The sequence below is a fragment of the Phascolarctos cinereus genome, unplaced genomic scaffold, assembly GCF_003287225.1.
Source record: "Phascolarctos cinereus isolate Bilbo 61053 unplaced genomic scaffold, phaCin_HiC Scaffold_3;HRSCAF=262, whole genome shotgun sequence".
Taxonomy (NCBI): domain Eukaryota; kingdom Metazoa; phylum Chordata; class Mammalia; order Diprotodontia; family Phascolarctidae; genus Phascolarctos; species Phascolarctos cinereus.
In genome coordinates, this window is record NW_027555736.1 from 35,823,322 (window position 1) to 35,832,902 (window position 9,581).

Here is a 9,581-nt window from a genome sequence, read left to right on the forward strand (position 1 = left end):
CCTCCTGGCTTCTTTCCAGGCTCAGTTTGAATCCCACCATCTGTAAGAGGCCTTTCCCAGGCTCCCTCTCCCACCTCCCCCCCCCACTCCACTGCTCTGCCTTCTCTCTGATGTCTTCCATCTCCCCCACGTACATCTTCTATGTTAATGGTTATTTGCATGTTATCTCCCTCACATTAGACTGTGAGCTCCTTGAGAGCAGAGTCTGTGTCTTTGCTTTTCCTTGTATCATCAGCACTTAGCCTAGTGCCTGGCACGTAGTAGGTGCTTAATAAGTGTTTGATGACTGACTGCCCAACTTGAGATGCTCACGTTAGGAACTGTCGAGTTTTAAGTGGCAGAAAGGGGACCAGATATTCTATGGTATCTCAGAGGGCAGAGCTAGGACTGATGTAAGAAATTTATAGGAAACCAGATTTCAGCTTAGCATAATGAAGGATTTTCTAATAATCAGAACTGTCCAACATTAGAATGGGTTGCCTCAGGAAAAAGCAAGCTTTCTATTACTATAACTGTTCAAGCAGAGAAAAATGAGCCCCCATCAGAGAGGCTATCCCTAAGATTGCACGCTGGGTGAGAGATTAGGGTAGATATTGTTTAGGGTCCTTTCCTGACCCCAAAGATCAGTCATATAAACTACCAGGTGCACTAAGCAGGACAAAGACAAACATTTCCTCATTCACAGTTCTGCTAAGGGCCAGGACTGAGGCCAGTTTTCTTTGAGGGAATATGGTGGACAGCACAATGAATTTGGAATCAGAGGATTTGGGTTCAAGTTCTGTTTCTGATGCTTAGGATCATAGATTGAAAACTGGAAGGTACCTTAGAAATGATATAGTCCATCTTACAAAAATGAATGTTGAAAACTATCTTTACATGTAATTGGAAAAAAGTACTATTAGGTTAAAAAAAAAGAGAGATTATATAGTCCAACCTCAACCCCCATCCCAACCATGTGGCCTTGGAGAGGAGGTTAAATCCCTGAAACTCTCGTAGTCCTTGGCTCCCTCATCTGTAAAATGAAGGGGTTGGAATAAGGGTCCCCCCCACTTTTAGCTCTGATAAAGCTCTTCCCTCACAGTAGTGCAATGTTATTTTGCCCATTTAATAGATAAGGAAATGGAGGTTCTGGGAATGGAAATGACTAGGCCTGGATCAATGGGATAAGTGCCCAGGTCCCCTGGGCTGCACTGTACCTTGTGTGAGTGCAACTGTTTGGTCTCCTGGAACTTCAAGGTGGGCATCCGCTTGTAGGGGTTACTTGGTAAGGAAGGTGTGGGCACTGCCTGGCTTCCTGGGATCTTCTCATAAGCATTATCCATCCAGCCTCCACAGCCCTCCAGCTGATTATAGGTGGATTTGAGTGGGAGGAAGGCTGACTTGGGCAACCTAGCAGGGACAGGCTCATAGTCATGGCTTTCTGAGGCCTGGGCCTGATCTTCCAGAGAATAGGAGTTGTTTGCCTTTGGCATGAGTTCATGGGTGCCTGGAGGGCTGGGGTCCCTGGACTTATTGGGCCCCGAGCCTCTGAAGGGCTGAGGAACAGCGTGGATGGCGAGTCCCTGGCTGCTCCCTCTGGATTCAGGGGAGCACCAGGTCATGAGAGAAGCCTGATGGTATGGGGAGCTTGCCTTATCCCCAGGAGAAGTGGAGATGGGCACAGGGGAGCTGTGCTCCAACACAGGGCAATGGGGGACAGTGGCAGATTTCTTGGTGGGATCCCCGTTTACCCCCAGAAGCTTAGTGGCACTCAGAGAAGCGAGGAGGGGGGCATCCCTGGGCTTCAGAGCCAATTCTTCTGCACTTAGATTGCCGGGCCTTCTCTGGTGCTCTTGGCCAGGGGAAGGGCTCTGATGGGGAATGTCTGAGGCCTCCGGGCTCAGGCTCTGCTGGCTGTGATTCATCTTCTTCAGCTCTGCATATACGACGTTTCCCAAGTACCTGCTACTGAGGGACTCCGTCACAAGGGAGGAACTTCTCTCAGGCAGAGGAGGCACTTTTACTGGGAGCTGAGGGAGGGGAGAGGCAAGGGCAAAACACACTTAAAACCCACACATCAACTCATATTGAAAATCCCCTCGATCTCGGAGACATCTATTCAAACAGATAGAATGCAAGCTCCTGAAGAGCAGGGACTGTTCTACTTTTTATCTTTGTATGCCCAACACCTAACACCAGGCCTGGAGCATAGTAGGCACTTTAAGAAGCTTGACTGATTAACTCATTGGTTGATTGATAGAACACCAGGGGTGGGGAACCTGTGGCCTTCTAGGTCCTTAAGTGCCGTCTTTGGACTGAATCCTTTTAGGGTTTATTCTATAAAATTTAGGTCCAAGTAAAAGGCCATACTTAGGGACCTAGAAGGCCACAGTAACCTCTCGTAAGTTTCTTCCCCCTCCCCCACCTCAATTTCCGCATTTGTAAAATGAGGCAATTGGCCTAGATCAGGAGTTCTTAACCTTTTGTGGGTGCTGAACCGTTCTAGCAGTCTGGGTAGAGCCTGGAGAAAGGGCCCTTTCTCAGAATAATGTTTTCAAGTGAATAATATAAATTACAAAGGTAAGTGAAGATAAACGCCGTTTTTTTCCCATCTAAGTTCATGGATCCTCTGAAATCTCTCCTGGACCCCGTGTCTGTGGACAGTAAGTTAGGAATCTGAGACCTGGAGGTTTTCGAAGGTCCTGCCCAGCTTTAGAATTCTATGGTCCTGTGATCCTATGTTCAATGTCACGTTCCGGCTTTTCAGACTCTCCACTATCTGACTCTGTCCTACCTAAGTGTTCTTCTCCCCAGATCCTAACACTGGGCTTGGCACTCCATAGTAGGTACTCAATAACCACTCACTGATTGATTAATCATACTTCTGACAGCACAACTTCTAATCTTGGAAATGGATGTAAAGCCGGAAAAGACCTCATTTCTGTTGACAGAAAGGAGAGGAGGATGGTCCTTAGCCTGCCCAAGAGAGGAAAGCACTCCTGGGGCATGAATTTTATAGAAAGAGTATTGGGCTGAGAGATCAAGCAGGCTCCGCTGTGTGATTTTAAACAAATAGCTTAACCTCTCTGGGCCTCCATTTCCTCTTCAGATAATGAGAGGGTTGGGCTAGATAATCTTTCTAAATGATGGTTTCATTTGATTCTTCCACTCCCCTGTGGGACAGCAACATAGAATTTAGAGGCGGAAAGGAATTGTTGAGACCATCCAGGCTAACCTTCCCCCGTCATACAGAAGAGGAAATGCAGGCCCAGGGAGCTAATAAGTGGCAGAACCACAATTAAGAGCCTGGCCTCCTGACCCCCATTCTGGGGCTCTGCCCATCATGCCACACCGCCTCTCCTTGAGGGAATACGTACATCACTGTCCCCTTCTGAGAGCTTCCAAGGACATTCTTTCAGGGATTTTTTGGAGTGGACAAAGGAAGTCTTGGGCTTCAGAGCAGGGCTGTCTTTAGCAGATCTCAGCTGTTCTGAGTCCCCCAATTCTTGCTTCTCCTTGGAGGGGCTGGTTGCTTCAGGTGGGGGAGCCAGCAGAAAGTTCAGAGAGATGGCATCGTACAAGTTGTTCTCCTCGGCCTGGCAGGGGCGAGGACAACACTACTGAGCACCCCTCGATCCAGTCCAGAGTTGGGCTAGAGGGTCTGGGAAGAGTAGGAAGATCTTCCCGGGTGGAGGGGGAAGAGCGCTGGTCGTCAAAGGACCTTGGTTCTGTCACCTACCAGCTTTATGGCCACTGGCTGACACAGTGGAGAGTCCTGGAGTGATGTTTGGAATGTCTGAGTTCAAATCCTGCCTCAGATTAATACCAGCTGTATTAACTTCTCATCAGTTTCCTTATCTGTAAATTGGGAATCACAAGAGCATCCACTTCCCAGGGTTGTTGTGAGATGCAAAGAAGATGTAAAGTGCTTTGTAAACAATATAAAAGCTAGCTAGCTATTATTATCTTTTGTCTGAGTCAAGTCACTTAATTTCCCTGGGCCTCAGTTTTCACATCTGACAATGGGGACAACAGTACTCGGCCTTTTTTTAAACTTAATAGTACTGTTGTTAGACTAAGGTGAGATAAAAGAAGAAAAATTAATAATAATAATAATAATAATAATAATAATAATATCTTGGGGCAGCTAGGTGGTGCAGTGGATAGAGCACTGGCCCTGAAGTCAGGAGGACCTGAGTTCAAATCTGGCCTCAGACCAAACACTTGACACTTACTAGCTGTGTGACCGTGGGCAAGTCACTTAACCCCAGTCGCCTAACCAAAAAAAAAAAATATATATATATATATATACATATATATATACATATATATATATGTATATGTATATATACATATATATATATGTATATGTATATATATATACATATATATATGTATATGTATATATATATACATATATATATGTATATGTATATATATATATACATATACATATATATATGTATGTGAGGCAAAGGACTTTGCATGAATGATGTCAAAAATTAATAAACTCTTGTTTTTGAAATGCTACTCAATCCTCAAAACAGCTCCCTAAGATAGATAGAATTATTTTCCCCATTTAACAGATAAGGACATTGAGATTTAATGAAAGGTCAAGTGACTTGTGTGGGTTTCTGCAGCTCATCATTTGCAGAGTCAGAACTCAGATCTCACTTAATCTTCCCCTTCTACTACTTCCACCTCTCTGCTCCAGAGATTTTTGGTGTGTATAGACATACTGAGTGTGTATAGACATACATCTGCCTGTAAGACCTGAGGAGGGGGAGGGATCATTGGGGGAAGGGAACCTAGAGTATGGACCAGGCGGTGGTCTCCCCACCCTCTGACTCAGTCCTCCTGCAGGGGAAGGGGGAGTGTTTAGGAATTGCCCTGACCCTGGAACTCAAAGTCTCCCACCTTTGGGCTTCCGCCTCCTGTTTGATCTTCTTCCCCAATTCTCCCTTCCTGTACACCCTACATTCCAGCCAGACTGGTTTGTATTCCCATGCTTATGCCATGCTTTCCCCTTTCCACAACTTTGCTCATGCCATCTCCTCGTGTAGGGCTCCAGGATCCCCCATCTCTTGGAAGAGATGTCCCCACTTCTGCCCCAGATGAAATCCCTCCCTTCCTTCAAGGTCCAACTCAGATCTGCTCCCCAAGACCCACCCTTCCCTGTCCCCTACCCCAGCTACATTTCATCCCCCCTTCTGTGTTTATCTCATTCCTCCCAGTATTCCAGCGACTTAGATCCATGTCTTCTCTCCCTGATTATTCTCTAAGCTCCCTGAGGGCAGGGCCTATGCCTCAGCCACCCTCGTACCCTCACAGAATCCATCTCAGGACACTGCCCACCATGGATACTTAGTACACGTCTGATGAATTGGGTGTGAGACTCAGCATACCCGAGGGCAGGCGGTGGTGAGGCTCTCCCCAAAGGGCTCTATCGTTGCTCCCTGGTAGTAGGTGATGAGGGCAGTGAGTGTGGGGTGGTTGCAGATGTCACCAGAGATCACATACCTCCGGTTCTGAAGCTGACTGATCACAAAGTGGCGGCAACGGTCGTACCCCCTGAAAAGCGACAAGTCACAGAATCTCGGGGTCAGAGGATCTAGAGCCAGAGGAAACCTTAGAAATACTCCAGGCATTCATTTTATTCATCCCCTCATCGAGCATTGATTAAGTACCAAGGATGTGCTAGGCATTGTGCTATGAACTGGAAACACAAGAACAAAAAGGAAAGTCCCTGCCCTCCGGTTGCTTACGTTCTACTGGAGAAAGACAACCCAACTGGGGATAAGTAAATAACAGTTATGTACAAAACAAGTAGAAAAAAAATTGGGGGGGGCACTTGAACTGAGTCTGGAAGGAAGCCAGGGATTCTGGGCCAACACCTTGTGGTTCCAACCCATTTCACAGAAGAGGAAACAGATGCCTTGATTCTGGAGGCTCGTAGAATCTCTGCAGGTCAGCGTTAGGGGACCTGAAAAGCTTGCCCAGGAAGCCAGAGTTCCCCAGAGTCAAGGGGCTATTTCCTAGCGTTGCTGGGGGTCTTATCTATAGGAAAGGATGTAACCCATCGCCTTGTCGCTCAGCCTGATGAGAAAGCAGCCCACTGGTCTGTCGGTCAGCAGTTCTTCGGCTTGCCTGGGGGGAGGAAATGCCTTTGACCCTGAAGCTCTGACCACCGCCTCCTCACCTCCAACCTATTCAGGGACCGTTTTCTTTTGTTACTCAAGCCCTCCAGGATTTCAAAACATCCTTTCCTTGTGTTTGCTACTGAGCCGCTCACTCTGGTCGAATGATTGGTAACGTCCAGCTACCTTAAGAGAATTGCTAATGACTCTCAGCTTTCTCCAAGATACCCACCATGAATTATGTTGATGCAGATGTCCATGTCCCAAGGCCCCATTTCTGGCGCTCTGCTTTGAGCTCTTTCTCCAGCAATAGGGATGAGGGGGCCATATTTTCTCATACCATTCCTCATAGAATAAAATGACGTACTAGGGAGACATCGGGCTGAGGTTAGGACTTCACTGTGGCCAGAATTAGAGGGTAGATCTGTCGATGCAGTTTGGGGCCATGGGTGATGCCTGGGCTAATCTGTCTGCTTGGTATATGATCAGATGCCAAAGTCAGTTTGTAGCTGGGCTCTGGGGTGGCTGGAGCTGGAGATGGGGGTGGGGGGTGGGGAAGCCTGGAGACTTAGAACAGCCCGTGGTCTCAAAGTTAGTTTCATATTTGTTTGATTTTATAGTCCACATCTATTTGCTTCACTACCATCTCAGTTTTGTTTCTCTTCACAAAGATTTTAATAATTGATTTCATGAGCTGTACAAATGGACAAAGGAGGGCATAATATGACTGGGCAGGCGGGAGGCTATAAATAGATCCTGTAGGCAGAGATATGCTGGTAAGTGTTTAACAACTGGTTCTCCAGGGGAAACAAACGCTAGCAGGACACACTTTTAAGTTTAATTTGCACTGGTAATATTTTCTCCATCTTCTCTTTTTCTTTGCAAGGGAATTAGAGTTTAAGTGACTTGCCCAAGGTCTCTGAGGCTGGATTTGAACTCAGGTCCTTCTGACTCCAAGGCCAATGCTCTATCCACTGCGCCAGCTAGCTGCCCCTCCATCTTTTCTTAAGTCTTAAATCAAGCCCTGATTTGTTTCGTTTGCCAATTTCTAAGTTGGAAACAGTCACACTGAAAATTTAACAACTGGCTATAGGCCTGTGGGTTGGGGGTTTTAGATTGCTGTTCTAATACGACACTAACAAGTTACCAAGGCTCCAGTTAAAGGCTGAGCACGGAGATGTGGAATCGTTGCAATCGATGGGGTTTCTGTACCACACTCCTTCAAAGACCCCATACAATCTCTTCCCCCATCTTTGATGTCCCCATCTTTCCAGACCCGAGGCGTTTGCAGCTGTGTCTACATAATGCCGAATATTTGGATGAACAGTGAAATATTCTTGTCATCTTCCAGCTTTTGAAATTGTGTCAAATAGTGGGGTAGAGCGTCAGAGCATTGGGTTTGGTGCCAGAGACCTGGATTCCAATTCTGGTTCTGTCATTTACCTCTCTTGGGCAAGTCACTCGACCCCCTTAGGACTCAGTCTCTTCCTCTCTAAAATGGAGAGGAGGTTGCCCTAGCTGACCTCTGAGGTCCCTTCTGGCTTTAGATCTATGATACGATCGACAATATTAATTGATTCACTGATTCTTTTGTTTGTTCCTTCATCCATCCATCCACTCATTCCGTGCCTTTCTGTATTAGGTACTCTCTATAGGGCTTGGGATTCACTTCACCTGCATGGTTGGGATATTGTTGACCCATCGAAAGCCCAGAGAAATCAAGGAATCACAGCCAAGAACTGAAAGGCTCCCAGATTTGTGTTATGGAACCCTTCGGCACTCTGGCGAAACCTACAAAACATTTCCTAAAATACAGTTTTTTAAAAAAATTATCAAATAAAATACATAGGACAAAGGAAATCAATTACTTTGAAATATCTCTATTGATACATGGTTTTTTTTGTTTGGGGGGGTTTTTTTGGGCTAGGCAATGGAGTTAAGTGACTTACCCAGGGTCACATAGCTAGTAAGTGTTATGTGTCTGAGACCGGATTTGAACTCAGGTCCTCCTGAATCCAGGGCCAGTGCTCTACCCACTCTGCCACCTAGCTGCCCCAACACATGTTTTTAAAAGTTCATAGACCCCAGGTTAAGAACCTATTCTTTTTCTAGATCAACTTTCTAATTTTACAAATGAGGAAACTGAGCTCCAGAGATACTTAAGTTATTTGTCCCAGATCACACAGCTGTGGCCAAGCCAGGATTTGAACCCCAGTCCTTTGATCCCAAACCTAGCCCTCCCGCCTCTTTTGGGTAGGAACAGCAGCTCAGAGAGGGGCTTTGCCTTGTGGCAGCTGGCTTGTGTGAAAGTCCCTACCCACTCCTCAATTTTAGCAATCCTTTTCAAAAAAACCCCAACACTTTGACCTCCCCTCGGTTTGTCCGCAGGGTGATCAATAATATTAATGTCCTTTTCCCACCTTCCCCAAATCTCTGCTTGTTTTAAACAAAGCAAGGGGTAATGTGTGAGATCCAGAGGCCTTAAAAATCATCTACCCTGCCGCCATTTTATAGATGGAGAAACAGACCTGGAGAAGGGACTTCCCTAAGAGCACGTGAGTGAATAGCTGAGCTGGGATTCTAACCTAGAGCTTCTGCCAACAAATCCCTTGCTCTCCCTGTCACCTCTCCCAAACCACCTGCTCCATCTCTAACAATATAAACAATATATGATATATTGTGATAATAATACAATATAGTGTAATAACAATAATATATATATATATATATATATATATATAGTACGACATAAGCAATGTCGTACAATATAAATAAGGCAACAACACATTTATCTCATCAGATGACTCAAAAGCCACCCTGGTCACCAGCCTGCCACCCTCTGTGGTCCAGAGAGCGTGCAACCCCCCAAACAAGCCCATTTCCCATACTAGCCAGAAGAGTCAAGCTTACTTTCTTGTAATGAATCCATGGAACCACTCAGGTAAAGCGCCATCTTGTAATATGAGGGGTGCCTGTGTCTCCATAAACCATTTGATAGCAATGTCTTTGAGCATGTCCATGGCCGGGCTTTCTCTGTCCATCAGGATCACCCCTTTTTCTGGCTCTGAAGGCCTCGTCCTGTCCTCCATGCAGACGTCAGGTGTCCTGGAATATCTAAAGGGGGGATGGTCGATGAGAGAGAGTCCCCAATTCTATTTTTCAGTCCCAGTTACCAACCTCTCTATATCCTGGAGGAGAGCTCATTTGTTTAATCCTGACTTCCTTTCCAGCTAATTAGCAGAGAACAGAAGCCCTTATTGATAGCCAGACCATTGATGAGTTTCCACTCTGATGACAGGCAGAGGCTGGAAAAATCATGTCAGGTGCAGGAATTGGGTAATTTCAGAGAGATAGCCTCTTTTGTCACTTCTCATTGAGGCTAAATCTACAAGAGGAGATATTGTCTATTAGAACAGCAGAAGACCTAGGTTGGAGTCTCAGCTGATACTTCTTAGGTATGCCCCC

The 9,581-nt window shown here is 46.0% G+C and overlaps 1 protein-coding gene across 1 annotated transcript; it reads right to left on the reverse strand.

The window, feature by feature from the left end:
- Window positions 1-1,064: 1,064 nt before the first annotated feature.
- SH2D7 (SH2 domain containing 7) lies at window positions 1,065-9,226 on the reverse strand. Its single transcript, XM_020976008.2, is given in 5 exon segments — window positions 1,065-2,009; window positions 3,357-3,575; window positions 5,385-5,550; window positions 6,025-6,126; window positions 9,027-9,226. Coding segments are annotated over 5 exon segments (1,584 nt in total). The 5' UTR covers window positions 9,206-9,226; the 3' UTR covers window positions 1,065-1,091.
- Window positions 9,227-9,581: the final 355 nt, after the last annotated feature.